This window comes from Suncus etruscus, chromosome 2, assembly GCF_024139225.1.
Source record: "Suncus etruscus isolate mSunEtr1 chromosome 2, mSunEtr1.pri.cur, whole genome shotgun sequence".
Taxonomy (NCBI): domain Eukaryota; kingdom Metazoa; phylum Chordata; class Mammalia; order Eulipotyphla; family Soricidae; genus Suncus; species Suncus etruscus.
This window is the reverse complement of record NC_064849.1, coordinates 40,306,307-40,325,796: the sequence shown is the minus strand read 5'-3', so window position 1 is coordinate 40,325,796 and position 19,490 is coordinate 40,306,307. Positions and strand designations below refer to the sequence as shown.

The following is a 19,490-nucleotide window of genomic DNA, read 5'->3' as shown; positions in this document are numbered from 1 at the left end:
AGAAGCTTTTTTTAAGGATTCATTTTTCCATAAACAGTCTCAATAGTTTGGTTTTGTTGTTGTTGTTGTTTGTTTGTTGTTGTTTTTGGCTGCGCTCAGGGGTTATTCCTGGCTATGTGCTCAGAAATCGCTCCAGGCAGGCACGGGGAACCATATGGGATGCTGGAATTCTAACCATCGTTGGTCCTGGGTCGGCTGTTTGCAAGGAAAATGCCCTACAGTGCTATCTCTTGGGCCCCTTTTTGTTACCAGGAAGAAGTGCCCAATTTATGCCTTTAAGTCATCCTTACAAAATACTCCAAAAAGCCTACTTCTTGCAAGTCTGTTCTCTCTCTCATCTCTTCCCTCCACTCCATACCTGTGTCCATCTCTGCCCTGATACTGGCCTCACTCACTCTAGTTACCACTTGCCAGACACAAATAGTCCCAGCATTGTTTTTTTTTTTCTCTCTAGAAGTCAAGACAAGTATTCAGAAGAAAGGCAAATATGTCTTACCATCTGCACTGCTTGAAGAGTTCTCTTTAGTCATTTCAATTTCTTTTACTTCAAAATTGGTCAAGACAGAGCCACCTGCTTCTTGGAAATCCCGAGCAAATGACAAAGCTACTTGACGATAATCCACAATACCAGTATATGGACAGTCAATAGCCATTAAACCCTAGGACAAAATTATGGAAAGAAAATCAAGAATACGAATGACATTTAAAATAATTGAGGATAGGATTAAAGAAGAGATAGTTTTACCTTTTTTTGTTTGTTTGTTTTTGTTTTTTTGGCCATACCTGGTGAACTCAGGGGTTACTCCTGGCTCTGCACTCAGAAATTGCTCCTGGTTCAGGGGACCATATGGGATGCCGGGGATCAAATGGAAGTCCATCCTCGGTCAGTCGCATGCAAGGCAAATGCCCTAATGCTGTGCTATCGCTCTGGCCTCAAAAAGACAGCTTTACTGGGAGAAGGGGAATACCAGAGACTGGACTATGGTCTTCTAAATGCAAGGCATGTGCTAGTGTTGAGCCATATTCCAGCTCTTTGCCATTTGTATGGGGGCTGGGGTTATGGTAGCTCACTTGATATTAAGAAGCCATTCAACTTATTCCTGGTTCACTTCTCAGGAGATCATGTAATGCCAGGGATAAGATCCAAGACTCACATGCAAAGAATGCTTTGAGCCATATCACCTACCCTCTGTTTATTTTGAGAGATAATAATCCTTACTCATCTTAGTAAACATCTGAGCCTTAAAAAGTAAAAGCTTGCTCCATTAAATGCCCAAAATTCACACTGAAAATACACACATATATAAAATGTTTCTTACGATGGAAGAGAATAATTTTAGCTAAAAAAAAAAAAATCCCTAACATCACAAAACAATTTTTTCAAAAGAATCAAACAAAGAATTTTTTTTCTTAAGGCTATTTCATGGGGGCCGCAGTGATAGCACAGGGGGTAGCACATTTGTCTTATAAGTGTCTGATCCAGATTTGATCCTGGGCATCCCAGATGGTCCCCCAAGCCTGACAGGAGTGATTTCTGAGTGCAGAACTAGGAGAACCCTTGAGTGCCACCAGGTGTGCCCCACAAAAAAGAGCTGTTTCAGCTGCCACAATAAGTTTTCCAGTTTTATTTATCCTTCCCCAAATCTAGATCTTATTCATCTGAACTGAATACTGCTTCATCAAATATGATGTAAACAAACTCCACTAAAAATGTCCCAACAGAACATATGTATGCTCATTCAGTGTAAACTCATGCTGTTGCATCTAGCCACAGGATCTGCAGAGTACTGACTGGATTCATTGAAGACTCTATATTCAAAGATACAAATAACTAAGTTTTTATATACCTAATTCAAATTTATGTAAGAAATTTACAACAAGTTATTGTTGTTATTTTGCTTTGCTACTCAAGACATGCCCAAATTATGAATTATCCATTATCCTCTTTTTATTTTATAAGGGAAGGACATCCAGTGGTGCTCAGGGCTTACTTACTCTTGGCTCTGCACTCAGAGGTCACTCCTGATAGAGCTCAAGAGCAGTTTACCTACTGTACTATCTCTGATTCATTAGATTAAATTTTGCAATAAATATCAAACATCATTGAATTAAATTCTGATGAAAATAATCAAGTGTAGAATCTCATAACCAGACATTAAATACAATATGGTAAGTCTCAGAAAATGACATTTCTTTTTTTGGGGGGCGGGGGCTTGGGTCACACCCGGCAGCGCCCAGAGATTATTCCTGGCTCTATGCTCAGAAATCACGCCTGGCAGGGTCTGGGGACCATATGGGATGCCGGAATTCGAACCACCATCCTTCTGTATGCAAGGCAAGCACCCTACCTCCATGCTATCTTTCCGGCCCCAGGAAATGACATTTCTATTGCCTACTGTGTGTGTGTGTGTGTGTGTGTGTGTGTGTGTGTGTGTGTGTGTGTGTGTGTGTGTGTGTATGTCTATTTTTCTAGGCAAGTGCTCCTATAAGATAGCTGTTTCCTAGGAAGTAATTAATGGCCCACTGCTGAATCTACTGGCACAGCATTGTTGTGGTTACAACTTTAAAATCACATCTGGTAATATTATTCAAAATCTCTTATTCAATGTATTCAATGATCTTTCACTATCCTCAATATATTACATGCTTTGGGGCCAGAGAAATAGCATGAAGGTAAGGCATTTGCCTTGCATGCAGAAGGACTGTGGTTTGAATCCCAGCATCCCATATGGTCTCCCAAGCATGATTTCTGAGCATAGAGCCAGGAGTGACCCCTGAGTGCTGCTGGGTGTGACACCCCCCCAAAAAATATATATATATATAAATATTACATGCTTTGTTTTTAAGAGATTTCACTTTGCCACCCATCACTAACCCATTTTTTAAAAATAATTTTTATTTGATCACAGTGGATTACAAATATTTCACAGTAATATTTTAGGTACATAGTGACATTGAATCAGGGGCATTCCCACCACCAATGTTGTCTTCCCTCCACCCTTGTTCCCAGCATGCATCCCATATCTCTCTCCTTTGCCCCCTGGGCTGCTAAAATGAGTGGTCCCCTCTGTGTCTAGCTTGTTGTAGATTGGGTATCGATTCTGTTGTCGTTGGCTTTGGATTTGGTGTTTAAGTCTGATCATTTTTTATTTCTACTCGACGCTCATACGACTGTTTGGTCTTGGTACCCTCCATTATTTCTCCCTCAATTTGTGAGGCAGAACAAGATGGTTCAAGTTATGTGGTTCTGTTAGAAGGAAAGAAAAAAAAGGAGGGGTAAAAATTAAACAAGCAAAAAAAGGAGGGAAAAAAGGCTATAAATATCAATTTAAGAGAAGAAAGGGAAAAAGGAAGAAAAACATAACAATACAATAAATAATTCAAACAAAGAAAAACCCGAAAAGCACCACAGCAATAAGCACCACACCAATAGAGACAACAATCAAACAATAACCACAGTCCCAAGATAAAAACAAAACAAAGCACAAAACAAAAACAAGCAACAACAATAACAAAACATAATTAATGTGTGCTTCTTCTTCTTTTTTTTTTTTTTTTTTTGCATAGGCACAGTAAATATTGGGGAGATTAGAAAGGGAATTCCCTTGGCCTAAGAGATCCAAGGTTTCTCTGCCCTGTCATGGGAATAACTACAGGCTCCGTGAATGCTCTTATTCTTTCCCCTAGGTCCTTTAGTGATGTCTGGAAACTTTCCGCTCTGTAACTAGAGATCTTGGTATTTGCACAGGTCATAGGATGGAGCCTAGGATGGAGTCTTTCTTTACAGTTCTAGAAGTTCTGTTTCATCACTGTTGTTTTAATCAGTTTTCTGTAGTTGGTGGTCTTGGTTTTTATACCGATCCTAGGATGAAGCCTAGAATAGAGTCTTTCATTATGTTTCTGAAGTTCTGCTCAGTTACAGTTGTCACTGACCTATTTTTCCCAGTAGTCACATGTAATTGTAAAAGTTCATAAACAACTCTTTTCAGAAACTGAAAGCAATGGGGCCAGAGCAATAGAACAGCGGATTAGTTCACTTGCCTTGCATGTGGCAAACTGTCTTAACTGATGACACCACATAGGATCCCCCAATCCCCAACAAGGAATAATCCTTGAGTGCGAGTCAGGAGTAAGCCAGGAGTACTGCTTACTGCTTACTGTGTGTACCTCAAAAAAACAAAATAAGTAACTAGAAGCAATATTTGTTAGACTCCATCATTTTCTAAGCATGTTTACTTCCAGAAGTGAAGAGCAATTGCCAATGAACAGTCCTGTTTTGATATAGTAGAGAAATTGATACTTTATATTAGATTTTATATTGACTGACTATCCATAAAATCACATGCTATAGGGGCCGGAGGTAGGGCATTTGTCTTGCATGCAGAAGCATGGTGGTTCAAATCCTGGCATCCCAGATAGTCCCCTGAGCCTGCCAGGAGTGATTTCTGAGCATAGAGCCAGGAGTAACCCCTGAGTGCTGCTGGGTATGGCCCCCCCCCAAAAAAAAAAACAAAAATAAATCACATGCTATAGTTCAACTTTAACCTATTAAAAGTATTTGGGTACAATAACCATGAAAGTTAACTTAGGACAATATCAAGAGTTTAGTCACTAAAATGTCCTTACTTAGCATAAAACTATGTGAAAAGAGAAATAGAAAGTAAAAATAAAATACTATAAAAGTTCAGAGCAGGGCCGAAGAGATAGCATGAAGGTAGAGCATTTGCCTTGCATGCTGAAGGATGGTGGTTCGAATCCTGGCATCCCAGATGATCCCCCGAGCCTGCCAGGAGTGATTTCTGAGCATAGAGCCAAGACTAACCCATGAGCACTGATGGGTGTGACCCAAAAAAACAAAACAAAACAAAAAGTTCAGAGCAACAGTTATTGAAATACAAAATCCCCTTCTTATTCATCTTCAATGTTTATTAACCATAATAATGGCTAACATCACAGGCACATATATATTTCCTAAACAGACTTTTCTTTTCCTTTTTGGTTTTGGGGCCACCCCCAGGTGAGTGTCAAAGTTAAGGTCTTTTTTTTGTTTTGTTTTGTTTTGTTTTTGGGTCACACCTGGCAGCGCTTAGGGGTTACTCCTGGCTTCACACTTAGAAATTGCTCCTGGCAGGCTTAGGAGACCATATGGGATGCTGGGATTCGAACTGATGACCTTCTGTATGAAAGGCAAACGCCTTATCTTCATGCTATCTCTCTGACCCCAAAGTTAAGGTCTTGACTGCTCAGCTGTATGTAAAAGAACCAGATCAGCAGGTCATAGAAAGTTGGAAATCAGGAAAAGTGAACAGAAGGACAAATGAAAAGCTGCATATATGGTTGTCAATAAAAATGTTGCTAGAACAACCTGCTTGCAGGACAGATCGTTCCGCATCTAACAGTGTGCTGAAACTAGAGGATACTCCACATCAGCTTGACTTTGATAAAAGAAATGAATAGAATTTAGAATCTTTAAATATAGGAACCTGATACCAACAACAGCTAAAGTGTGAAAAAGTTCCACCTGGACCATGGAAAATGACATAGAGCCCAGAGTCGGTCTTATGCCAATAAACTTCTGGGGTGAGGCCTTCTTGTAATCAGGCCAAGGATTTTTTTTCCCATTATCCCCATATTTTTCTGGGCAAACAACACTGTCACACCTTTACTATTGTATTTTTTTTTTATCACTTATCCTTTAAGAAAAAAAAACAGTTCACTGAACTTAAAAAACAAATAACTGTAAGTAGAATGCCTGTCTCGAATACAGGCAGGAGATGGGAAGGGGGAGGGAGGTATTGGGGGGGGCTGTTACACTGGTAAAGGGGGATGTTCTGTTTGTGACTGTAACCCAACTATAATGTTTGTAATCATGGTGCTTAAATTAAAAAAAAATGTTGCTAGAGAAGACAGATGGACTCGGCTGAGATCAGAGAAAATGATGGTTGAACCATAGAAGGGTTGTCAAGAGCGAAGTCAAAATTCAGAGGTTGCTTAAAATTTTCCCAAATGCTTTCCCTGACTATATGTAACCTTCTTTTGTTTGTCTGTGGGCATACTCTATGGTGCTCAGGGCATACTCCTTACTCCTTACCTTCTGGAATCACTTCTTGAGATCTCAGGGACAATATATGGTACCAGGAATAGAACATGGGTAACACCTTATCCACTGTACTATCTCTCCAGGACCTGTGCATAATCTTGCTAAAGAGATCTGGTTTCATGCCAGAGCAGTAATACAGTGGGTAGTGCTTGCCTTGTATGAAACTGATCTGGGTTCAATTCCTTGCATCCCGTATAGTCCCCTGAGCTTCCTAGGAGTGATCCCTGAGTGTGGAACCAGGAGTGAGTCCTGAGTAATGCAGGATGTGAGTCCCTGTCACCCCCCCCAAAAGAAACCTGATCCAAAAAGTCCTTTAGAAGTACCCAATAAGCTTTATTTCTTTCTAGATCCAAAGAGACAGTACTGAGACTAAGAAGCTTGCCTTGCATGCAGCTGACTCTGGGTTCAATACTCAATACCACATATGGTCTATGGAGCACCTGTAGGAGTGATACCTGAGCACAGAGCCAGAAGTAAGCCCTTCTGGTTGTGGTGAAAAAAATTAAATAAAAACACATTTTTTTCTTCCTTTGGGGTCATGTAAAAAGAGAAGTGAGTCTGTACCAGGGAAATTTTGCTCATCATTCCTGGCAGTAGTGGTGATGTCAAAGAAAGGAACTTACTCAAGACAACTTAATGAAATACCCACATCATATTTCCTAATTACCACCCCTAAATACAGGCAGGTATTGACAATGTAGCTTCACAGAGGTAGATCACTTGTGTTGAGAACTCAGAGAAAAACAGGATATGTTTCTTTTATCATACTATCCATTTATCATGAGGAGGGGGAGTGCTTCACCTCTGAGGAGGTTTTCCTGAGCTCTCAGATCCAAGCAAATATTTTCCCATCCTTTGGTAGGGACAAAGCATCAATTCTATCAGAATGTTTATGGTATTTTCTGCTGCACTACAACCTTGCTCAATTTGATGACTATGTTTTATTTATCTTAGTAGGTGTAGTCCTAACATCTGATCTACTGGAAAAAAGAAATGTGATCATGATGAACAAAAAAATTTTCAGCTGATGAGAGGGCAGGGGACTCTCTTGGATAACCAGTTTCTTCAAGACACAAAGATACATTGTAGATATATAATTTGGTCTGTGTATACAAACCTGATCTGGCACATTCTGAGACCGGGGAGATAGTGTGACTAGAGATCTATAATACTGTCTCAATTCTTTGCACCAAAGTTTGAAACAAATCTAAGTTTTCATTAACAGATACAAATAAAAACATTAAAAATTAGCATGCCATACCTGGGTTCCTATTATAAACCTCACTGTAAATCATAGTTCCTAAATAAAAATTTAAACTAAAAAAATTAGCAAGCCATATGGAAGGAGGTTCTACATATTTCATTCTCAAATAGCTGATGGTTTGCAGCACCCAATCAGTGAATACTGACATCTTAGTTTCACAACCAAGTATTATCAAAATTACATAAAGCTACAAAACAGCAACAAATTTGGCATACTTTCAGAAAGCACTCAACTTTTTTTTTAAAATACTGAATAGATAAGGGATAGGAAGTTTATTATTTGGTAAGCTTGCTTTTAAAATAAATAAATAAAATAAATAAAATCAGTTTTAAATTCCCAGAAAAACTGACAGAAAGCAGAGATTTCACACATATTTCCTATATCCACATGTGTGAAACATCAGGCAACAGGACCAGTTTGGAAATTTACCAGGTCCATTTATATTTCATCTTTCTCAGGAAGAACAAAATTACTCTCAGAACTTCGTTCAACTTCTCAGAACAGAATCAACCTCTAAAACTGCCGCGAGATCTCAGAGTGAGGTATTATGTAACACAAAAAAACCCTCTGTCTCAACCATAGCTTTACAGCAGCGGCCACAGTAAGTTGTGCAATCTCTGCACACTGATACCATTAACTGGAAGCATATTATGAAGAAAGGAGTGTGTGGTTCAAGAGTAAGATATATAGGACAAAACACTGGGAAGCTGTAGCAAAAACAATGATCTGTATAGCCTACAGGCACTCTTCCATAAAAGGTATTTCTTTCTTTTTGTTTTGTTTTGGTTTGTTTTGGGGGCCATACCTGGTAATGCTTAGAAATCACTCTTGAGTCTGTACTCAGGAATCATTCCTGGAAGTGCTCTGGGTACTGTATGGGACATCAAGATTTGAACCCAGCTAGCTACTTGCAAGGCAAGCACCCCATCCACTATACTCTCAGGCACCATAGACAGTTTTTCCATAAATCAAGTTTTTGATAAGTATTGTTTACATTGATTCCAAGGTCACAGTCCATATAGGTCCCTCACATACACCTTCTGTATACTGTCAATTAAACAGTGGAAAAGGGTGGAAGAAGCAATGATGGATAGGAAAGGTGCTTGCTTGCATGCATCTGACCCATGTTCAACACTCAGCCTGCTATATGGTCCCCTGAGCACAACCAGTAATGATTACTGAGCACAGTCAGAAGGAAGCCCTCTATATCACTAGGTATGGCCTCAAAATCAAAGAAAGCATTTACTGGAACACTTAGTCGAATTGGGGTTGAACTTACTGATTCTGTAATGCTATTAAGGAAAGTTACTATGCAGACTGACACTTTTTGGGGGAGGATGAGAGGTTGAGGCCAAATCTGCAAGTGCTCAGGGCTTGCTCCTGTCTTTGTGCTCAGAGATTACACCTGGTGGTAATTGTAGAGCCATATGCAGTACCAGGGATTGAGCCAGTTGGATGAATGCAAGCAAGCACCTTACACGCTTTACTATCTTTCTACTCCTCAAGTGACTATTATTACTTACGTCTCATGAATAACAGAAAGAAGACTTTTGGGGGCCAAAGTCATAGTACAGTGGGTAGAGAGTTTGCCTTGCTTGTGGCTGACCAAGGCTCAATCCCCAGCACCCTATTTGGTGCCCCAAGTCCACCAGGAGTGATCCTTAAGGGCAGAGGCAGAAGTAAAACCTCAGCAATGGAGGGTACAGCCCCAAAACAAAACAAAACAAAAAAAAAGACTTTTTCCCAAGTATGTTTTAAATAAGCAAAATATCCTACAACCCATATTCATGTCAGGTTGTTTTGTTTAGTTTTTAGCTAAACACCCATTTATTTCATGCCAGTTTTATTGAGGATGAATAAAATATAAATTAGTTATTGTAACTGCTCTCCTCAAAATTATTCAGGGACCTGAAAGACAGCTAATGTACTGGAATAAATGACTATATGTGGGGGATCCAAGTTGGTCTTTGTCACTGCATGATCCTCTGGGGACCACCAGAAAGAGTCTCAAACAGAGGACCAGGAATAGCTCCCAAACACTGCTGGAAGTGGCTAAAAAGAAAAAAAAACTTCTTTTTTTGGTTTATTTTTGGGCACATCCAGTGATGCGCAGGAGTTGGCAGTGATGGGGACCATACACAATGTCAGGACCAAACTCTTGTCAGCTGCATGCAAGGCCCCATCCCTTCTAACCCTCAGTAATAATTTTTAGTGGCCTACTGCATCCTTATTGAATAAACCTCAAAGTTATTTACATAACTGTTAGGCCCTTTATATATTTGAATTCTGCCTTTCCTGTTTCATTATCTCTACTGACAAACCTCTACTCTAATCTCATGTGTACAGAGCATAGAGAATGCTTTCCATGCATGCTGCATGATCTCAGATCTCCTCTTACCTTTGCTAATGTTGACTAGACCTGGCATTTTCTCATAAAGGAAGAAGAAACAAGGTCTAGAATATGTAGTAACATCCTCTCATGCCAATCCCCTCACTGTTTCCCTGATTGTACTATCTAATTCTATATAAGTTTGACCTTTTACAAACTCACCTTGAGTATGCTTATTATAGACTGAATCCTAGATGAAAATTCTTCTTTGAATATATCCCTGGAGTTAGGGAGTCACTTAGTCACTTACCCTACAATATGGCTCCTTCTTTCTTATATCTTCTTGCTGGATCAGCCTCAGACCCTGGACACCATTCTGTAGGCCTCTTTCATATAGGGCCTGAAGTCTGGGAATTTCTTCTTGTTCAACAGCAACTATAAGCTTGAAAAAAAGAGATTAAAAAATATAGAGAAAGCTCAGCTTATCAGCAATAAAAGATAGACCCAACATAAAAATATATAGTTCATAATAGATTAAGTAAAAACCAAAAATTTTAAGTGTATCACCATCTCTCTTTTTTTAATTATCTAAAGATTTTCTTCCACAAATGGAAAAAAAAACAAAGATAAGTTTTTTTCTTCCAAGTAAAGAGTAGCCTCAATGTTCATTTCTGTTATCACAGTTCCTAATACATCTTGGCAAAAAGCAACTAATAATAAACTATTCAGGCCTTCAGTACCTATAGTGAAGGAAATACAAGTTATTTAGGTTACTTAGGTTTCACATAGGACTGGGTGTGCTTGAGATGTAGCTTAGTGGTAGAGCACTTGCTTTTGCACATGTGAGACCCTGGTTCAATCCCCAGAACTGGGGTAGAACCCCAAACAACTCAACCCAGAATGGCCTACATAGAACATGTGAAATAGCAAGTATATCAGTAAAACATTCATGTTCACTAAGGGCTATTCATGAACAGCTAAGTTATCCATTTATTTCCTGGAGGAAAGTACATTTCAAAGTATCAACTGATGTATTTTATTGCAGGATAATGAAAAGTAAATAGTTAACTTTACACAGACTGTTGTCCTCTTACTTCTAGGCAAATTAACCGCTTAAGGTTGTTCCTGCCTTAGCATTAAACAACTACCAGGAGAGAAAACACAGTTGCATATCCACAAGTAGGTCAGCATTTAGCATCACCATTTCATAGCAAGGAGCTAACAGAATCACATGAAATACAACACTTCTTAATCAAGGTGTTAGAATCATATCAACAATTAACCTTAAAAATAGAAGTGAAATTAAAGAACTCTAAAAGAAAGTTTAAAAGTCTACAGAATGTGAGAAAATATTTGCAAATCATGTAGTTTGTAAGATTCTTGTGTCCAGAATAAAGAAAAAGTAATCTTCTATAATAAAAACTATAAACAGTTTGATTTCTTAATTTTTTCATCTATGAATTTATATAATTCTTCATAAACCCTTACCCCCCCAAAATCCAAACAACTGTTAGGACAATTTCTGGAGTTATTTTAAAAAAGGCAATTTGGGGCCAGAAAGATAGTACAGTAGGTAGGGCATTTGCCTTGCATGTGGTCAATCTGGTTTGATCCTCAGCATCTCATATAGTCCCCTAAGCACTTCCAAGAGTCACCCCTGAGTGTAGAGCCAGACGTAATCCCTAAGAGTGTGTGGCCTAAAAACCAAATAAATCAATACATTTAAAAAGGCATTTTATTGGCAAGGAAAGGAATATTAAAACAATCACATGTAAAGATAGTAATCTATATTAAATGGACAAATTATTAAGAAATACAAATTTCTTAAACTTATTAAGAAAAAGCAAATCTGAATGAGCTCTATCCAATAAAGAAATGGCAGGGGACGGAACTATAGCACAGAGAGTAGGGCATTTGCCTCGCACACAGCTAACCCTGATTCAATCTCTGGCATCCCCTGAGCCTGCCAGGAGTGATTTCTGAGCACAGAGCCAGGAGTAATTCCTAAGCACAGCTCGGTATAGCCCAAAAACCTAAATAAAAACAAACACACAAACAAAGAAAGGGCTGGGGAGATGGAACCAGCACGTTTTTTTTACACCAGCACCAGGAATTAGACTTCTACCAGGGAAGGCCCTAATGCTACATTGTCATTGGCTTGCTCCAAAGTAGGTTCATACGGCACCCTGACGACTTGGTTAACAGCAACAATCTGCTTTTGGGCCAGGCTCTCTGCATTGCCACCTAATGGTGAGATGAAACCAGAAGATGCTCCGTGTTACCCTGATTTCGACACAAGAACTGTACAAAAATCAGCATCTCTACAGAAACCTGACCAAGACAACAGTGATTGTGAAGAACTTTTACTGGAACCACAGAGAAGAACTTTGGGATTAGACAATTTAGTATGCCAGGAGCCTATGGCAGGATGCTTCATGGGTAAGGTCTCTCTGTTTTTAAAACAAATGTTTTTCCTTTCTATTTTCCCCATATTTTGCTGTGCCTGTGCAAAAGAAACAAAACCTGCCACACACACCTATTTATTGTATTTTTTTTTTATCTCTTATCGTTTAAGTTGGGGCTCCCACCTTTTTCATAGAACCTTAGTATATGGAACCTTAGTACACTTCATTTTACCACAAATGTCCACATTTTTCTATAAAACTAAGAAGAAAAGAATAAAGAGAGGTTGGGGGCCAGGGGCCAAGAGGTCTTAGATGAATTGGTGGGAAAATAAATAAAGACAGAACTAAATATCCAAGCCAAAGTCAATAATAATAGAATCAAAGGACCTAAACTTCAATCTAAACTTAAAGGGGCCTGTTATACTGGCAGGCCCGGGAACAAAGGGTGGTGGTATAGGATGTACTCTGGGTCCATTGGTGGAGGGAAGTTGAAACTGGTGGTGGGAAGGGTCCGGATTAATTGTATATCTAAAATTCAACTATCAAGAACTCTGTATATCACGATTGTTTCAATAAAATAAAATAAAAAGAAAGGGCTGGTGAGATATGTTCAGTGGTAAAATGCATGCTTACATGTGACACCCTGGGTTCAATTCCAAGTTTGTTTTTTTGGGGGGTAGGTTCATACCCAATGGTGCTCAGGGGTTACTCCTGGCTCTGCATTCAGAATTTGCTCCTGGCAGTATTAGGGGACCATATGGGATGCTGGGATTTGAACCCAGTGGTGGTGGTGGAGGGTCTGTCCTGTGTTTGGTAAATGCCTTACCGCTGTACTATCACTCTGGCCCCCAATTCCAATTTTAAAACAAAGCAAAGAGACAGAATTAGTTACTTAAAATCTTCTCACATTCAAAGATTCAAAGCATGAGTTTTACAAATGAATGCGACCCATATCAATTCTTTATAAGCTCTTTCAAAAATAAAAACAGAAGAAAATACTTCCTAACTAATTCTGAAATCAGTATTAACCTGATAACAAAATAAGACACAGGCATCAATAAGAATGACACTATAGATCAATATGCCTTATAAATATTGATGCAGAATTCCTGAATGAAATACTAGTAAGCCAACTGTGACAACACAAAAATAATGATATACTATGACCAAACAGAATTTATTGTAGAAATGCAAGATCAGTACAACATTCAAAAGTCTATTAATGTAATATAGTAAGTATATTTAAGAGACTAAAAAAAATGCTATGTAATTGTGTGAATGGAAGTAGAAAAGTTATCTATGAAAGTCTAATACTCGGGGCCAGGCGGTGGCGCTAGAGGTAAGGTGCCTGCCTTGCCTGCGCTAGCCTAGGACGGACCGCGGTTTGATCCCCCGGCGTCCCATATGGTCCCCCAAGCCAGGAGCGACTTCTGAGCGCATAGCCAGGAGTAACCCCTGAGCATCACCGGGTGTGGCCCAAAAACAAAAAAACAAAAAAACAAACAAAAAAAAGAAAGTCTAATACTGCTCATAATTAAAACATTTAACAAAGGCAGATTGAAGTCTAAGAGCAAAACACAGCTTTACCAGGATTATTTTACTTTCTTTCTCCCCCATTTCCCCCAAAATAGACATTATAAAACAAACAAGAAAACTGGGTCAGAGTGATTGTTATAGAGTTTAAGGAACTTACCTCTCATTCTGCTGACCCCACTTTAAATCCCTCAGTACTACAAGCAACACCAAGGATCACTCCTGAGCATGAATAGCCCAGAGCATGGCCCAACCCCATCCTTTCAAAAATAAAAAGGATGAAGTACTGAAGGAAAATGAAGGGCCAAAAGTTAGTCCATAATATTAGTCCTTGCAAATTATCAAATTACATAGATACAAAGGGAAAAAGCATTCTTTTATTCAGCATTAACATCACTAAGAAATGGCTATTTACAAACAATTTGGGGGGCCCTAGTATAGTAAAAATAACATACCTTGCCACACTGCTTGTAGGCAATTCCCTTTTGGTTACAGTACTCATAGATGAGACCAGCACCTTCTACACATAATTTAGCTTTCAGAGATCCAGGTTTATAATAAATCCCACTATGGATAACACCACTGTTATGTCCAGTCTGGTGAATAGCTACAGGAAAAGACAAATTCTTGAGGAAACACACATGGCTCAGACAAAAATGAACATGTGAAGCCATTGGAGTCCATATAATTAAAAACTCTGCCTTTTATTCTTTGTTCTTATAGTCAGAGCACTGATTTCTCCCACTTTCCTTAGAGCCTGTGACACATCCTCCAACCCACCTCAGATTTCAGGTACAACTTTGCCAGGTAAAACTCACTTCTTACAACCAACAATTCCCTTCAGGTGCTCTTCCCTAATTCACTCTTTTTTCTTTCTTACTCCTGCCCAGACAGCCTCTCAAATAAATAATCTCCACCCAAGTACTAGTTCAAAGCTTTGTGAAAAACCTACATCAGAACACTAACACAGACATTTAACATGAAGGATGTAAAACTGGCAAGATGAGCAGGTGTTCAGGTGAAGCCCAAAGAGTTAACACTAATAAGATACATACCCAAATCTTTCTCTTTTTCTAGAACACAGATGGAAAGTGTTGGATGTCTCAGTATGAGTGTTCTGGCAGAGGCAAGTCCCACAATTCCACCACCGATAATGACTATATCAAATGAGCTTGAAGAGAAAGTCACCTTTAAAATAATGCACGTTTTAAACAATCCTCATCAAACTCCCAGGCATAATTTTCATTGACAATTAAGCTATGACTTATAATCATTAAATACGTACAGTTTTGTACTAGCTGGCCTCATAGTTAAGAAAAAATCTATAAAGGCTAGTCTGTCGTATAACTGGCTACAACCAGTAGACTATGTGGCCAGTTACCTGAGCTGCTCCAAGTCTCCACAGTACTCTGCACCAGCTAGCCACATAGGTGATGAGTCAGTACACTCTTACCTCCCACCAATCCTTTTAAAAAGTCAAATATAGGGCCTGGAGTGACAGTGCAGCAGTAGGGCGTTAGCTTTGCATGTTACCGACTGGAACAGATCCAGGTTCTAACACCGCCATCCCACCTGGTCCCAAGAGCCTGCCAGGAGCAATTTCTGAGGGCAGAGCCAGGAGTAACCTCTGAGCACTGCTGGGTGTGGTCCCCCAAAAAAGCCAAATACAGATTCCTTGTGGACAAGCTGACAACTAACTCTGTATAAGAATATATATATATAAATCCTGTTAAAAGGAAAATAACTAGTGGGAAGATCAAACCTTAGAAAAATAAATGGTCCAGAAATACACTTAAAAATACAATCTTTCTTATTTTGGGTTCGGGGCTACACTTGGCTATACTTAGGGCTTACTCCTGGCTCTGCTCAGAGAACACACCTGGAAGGGCTCAGGGAACTATATGGGGTGCTGGGGATAAAACCTGGTTTAGTTGCCTACAAGTCTTATCTACTTACTTTCACTGTCTCCAAGACCAACAGATTCCAATTATATAGTCATTAAAAATAATTACAAAGGACATGTAGAGCCTTTCTAGTTCTACAATGAGAGGGTTAAAATATTATCTTTATCAATGACCATCAACAAATCAAGGTTTTATAAGAATATGACCACACTTGCTTCTTCTAGTTTGTTCCCTCTTATACATACATACATATACATATATACATATATATATATACATATATATATTTGGTTTTTGGGTCATGCCCGGCTGCGCTCAGGGGTTACTCCTGGCTCCATGCTCAGAAATCACTCCTGGCAGGCTCGGGGGACGGGATGTCGGGATTCATAACGATGTTCTGCGTGCAAGGCAAACGCCTTACCTCCATGCGATCTCTGCAGTCCCTTGTATTATATTTTGATGTAACATCTAAACAACACCTGAAATTATTTCAGTGATACTGCTGAAAGTAGTAATTCTAACTTTAAAAATGAACAATATTGGGGCCGGGAGGTGGCACTTGAGGTAAGGTGCCTGCCTTGCCTGCGCTAGCCTTGGACGGACCACAGTTCGATCCCCTGGCATCCCATATGGTCCCCCAAGCCAGGAGCGACTTCTGAAGCACATAGCCAGGAGTAACCCCTGAGCGTTACAGGGTGTGGCCATAAAACCAAAAAAAAATGAACAATATTTTGTATCAAATATTCCCTATAAAACTTTCAGAAGAAAACAGATCTAAGGGTAGGTAAAGAGTTGACAACAAAAGCTTGACCCACAAAAGAAAAAGACTGTTAAATTGGAGGCTGGTGAGACAGCTTAAAAGGGTAGAGCACATGCTTTGCATGTGAGGCTCAAACCTAATCCCTAGGACATGACTCACAATGTCTCAAATTTGATCCCCTGGACCACATGGTTCTCAGAGCATCACTGGGTATAATCCTGGTGATCCCCGACACCACACATAGTTCCCCATCTCCATTAAGAAGGAATCCCTAGCTCAGTGCACCGTTGATAGGGCCAAAAAAATTTCAAACAAAAATGTATTAAAATATAATTAACAAATGGGAGAAATTCTTTGCAAACCACAGATCTGACTCTATCTAGTATAGTGTTTTGGTGTGGCCCCTTTCCAGCCTTGTTTTCTTCCTGTGCTTCCCCATCCTATCGGTTGGCCTCCTACTCTCATGTCATGGCCCCATTTACATGATTTTACCAGTGATTCCCTTGAAATATCCATAGAGGACCCTATGGACCCCAGCTGAAAAAGATTGCTTTCAAAACAAATAATTTAATCTGAAAACTTGGAGCATAATACATGAATAAACATTTCATCAAAGAAAAGAGATAGGAGCCTGAGAGACAGTCTGCTCATTGGATTGACTGCATGCAGAAGGCCCACATTCAATCAAGGTCCACCAAGCACTGCTGGAAGTAGCCCCTGAAGTATCACTGGCTGTGACTCAAAATCCAAAATGCAAACCATTAAACCTGGCAAATAAGCATGTGAAAAGGTGTTCCTATACATTTAGTCATTGGGAGATGAAAATTAAAACTATGTGCACAAGAGAGAGTAATAGCAGGTAAGACATTTATTTGTCTTGTATGGTATGATCCCCAGCATCCTATATAGTCCCCCAAGCATTGCCTGGAGTAATTACTTAAATCAGAGCCAGGAATAATCCCTAAGCATTGCTGAATGTGATCCAAAAAAGAAAAACAGAAAAGAAAATTAAAACTATAATATCACTATATCCCAATCAGAATGGCTAAACTTAAAATGTGGTTGTATCAAATGCTGATAAAATGAGAAAATGAATCACTCACAGGCTGTTGGTGAGAATATAATAATAAGCCTACTATATACCCCCCAAAACCTATGGAAAAAGTAGTGCTGCCTTTAAAAAACCAACCATGGGGCCAGAGAGATAGCATGGAGGTAAGGCGTTTGCCTTTCATGCAGAAGGACGGTGGTTCAAATCCCGGCATCCAATATGGTTCCCCGTGCCTGCCATGGGGCATTTTCTGAGCATAGAGTCAGGAGTAACCCCTGAGCGCTGCCGGGTGTGACCCAAAATCCAAAAAAAATAAAAATAAAAAAAAACCCAAAAAATTAAAAATGCTTTCTACATGGCTCAGCAATTGTACTCCCAGGAATTGATGACAAAGAAATGCTCACATTGTACAAAAATGTTCTTGTATTAATTGTATTAATGTTCTTGTATGACTTGTATTAATTCTCATACAAAAAATTCTTTGCAACTTTATTCATAATAGTTCCAAACTGGAAACAATGATTTTTTTTGTCTTTTCTGTGGGGAGGGGAACCACATCTGAATATTCTCAGGGGTTACTCCTAGATATGTACTTGGGAATCACTCCTGGTGGGCTCAGGGAACATATAGGATGTGGGAGACTGAACCCAGGTGGGCTACATTAAAAGCAAATGCTCTACCAGATGTACTAGTATCTCTAGCCCAATCAATTTTTAACCTGGCAGCGCTCAGGGGTTACTCCTGGCTCTGCACTCAGAAGTCACCCGAGGCAGGCTCAGGGGACCATATGGGATGCCGGGATTCGAACCACTGTCCTTCTGCATGCGAGGCAAATGCCCTACCTCCATGCTATCTCTCCAGCCCGCCCCCAACCAATTTTTATACACCTACTATGAAATGCTATTCAATAATTATAAGTAATGGATTATAAGGAGATTATGGTGCAAGTAAAGAACCCAGATACATACTGTGATTCCACTTACACAAGATTTTCCAAATGACAGACTTATAGAGCTAGAAAATAGGTTATTATTCTAGAGATGAGAGGTGAGAACTCAGGGCTATCTCTGTGTTGATGGGACATTTTCACATCTCAATTGTGCGGTTGCTATACAATTTTCATGATGAACAGCATAGGAAACACAGGCGTGTCACTTAAAACGGATGAAATCTGGATGACGTCTGTAGATTATAGCATGTCAATTTCCAATTTGATAATGTGCCAATGTTATATAAGAAGTCGTCGTTGAAGAAAACTGATCGGAGTGTTTATGAGGTACCTCTGTTGTTTTGGGGCCACACCTGGAAGCACTCAGGGAGCTGCATATGATGCTGCAGATTTGAACCAAGATCACAGGTAACACAGCTACGTTGTGGTCAACAAGTGCCTTAACTTACTATTTCTTTGACACCCTCAGTACTATTTTTATAAGATCCTATGGATCTATAATTACTTTAAAATAAAAATATAGTGCAGGAGAGATAGCACAGCGACAGGGCGTTTGCCTTGCACACAGACCATCCAAAACGGACTGTGGTTCGAATCCCGACATCCTATATTCCCTCATTCTAGGGGCAATTTCTGAGCATAGAGCCAGGAGCCCTGTAAAAGCTGCTAAAGAATTGATCCCGTGCATTACAAATCATTCATGCCCCTCTACACAGCAGCTGGACTCAACTTTTTTGTTTGGGAGCCACTCCTGGTGGCAGTGCTCAGGACTTACTCCTAACAGCACTCAGTGATCATTCCTGGTCATGCAAGGGGTAGAGGGTACCAAGAATCGATCCCGAGTCTGCCGCGTGCAAGACAAGCGCCCTATCTGCAGTACTACCTCTCTAGCTCTTAATGCCAACTTTTAACATGATTATCCGCAACTTTTAACATGATTATCCCTTCAAAAGCCTCCCAATAGTCTGAGAATAAATCCAACGCATCGTTAAATTAAGTTAAAATGCTGTTGTGATACAGTCCCTCCTTCCCTCGACAGAGAACGAAGACTGGTTTCAATGATCCCCCCTCTCTAAACTGTCTTAGGAAAGTGAATCCCACAGTCTGTTACAGTACTCGGACTTAAGAGGGGTTTCGGATCTTTGCACGGTAATCCTAGCTGTCAAAGGCATGTCTGATGGTACCCAGTGTCGTG

At 39.7% G+C, this 19,490-nt stretch overlaps 1 protein-coding gene across 1 annotated transcript in view; it reads right to left on the bottom strand.

Annotated features, from left to right (window-relative positions):
- L2HGDH (L-2-hydroxyglutarate dehydrogenase) overlaps positions 1–19,490 on the bottom strand; it is a 32,702-nt gene that overhangs the window by 12,813 nt on the left and 399 nt on the right. The window contains exons 2-5 of the mRNA XM_049767287.1: positions 14,687–14,802; positions 14,087–14,238; positions 10,004–10,135; positions 497–659 (exon numbers count right to left, since the gene is read on the bottom strand). Coding sequence (XP_049623244.1) covers positions 497–659; positions 10,004–10,135; positions 14,087–14,238; positions 14,687–14,802 — 563 coding nt within the window. The remainder of the gene's footprint in view (positions 1–496; positions 660–10,003; positions 10,136–14,086; positions 14,239–14,686; positions 14,803–19,490) is intronic.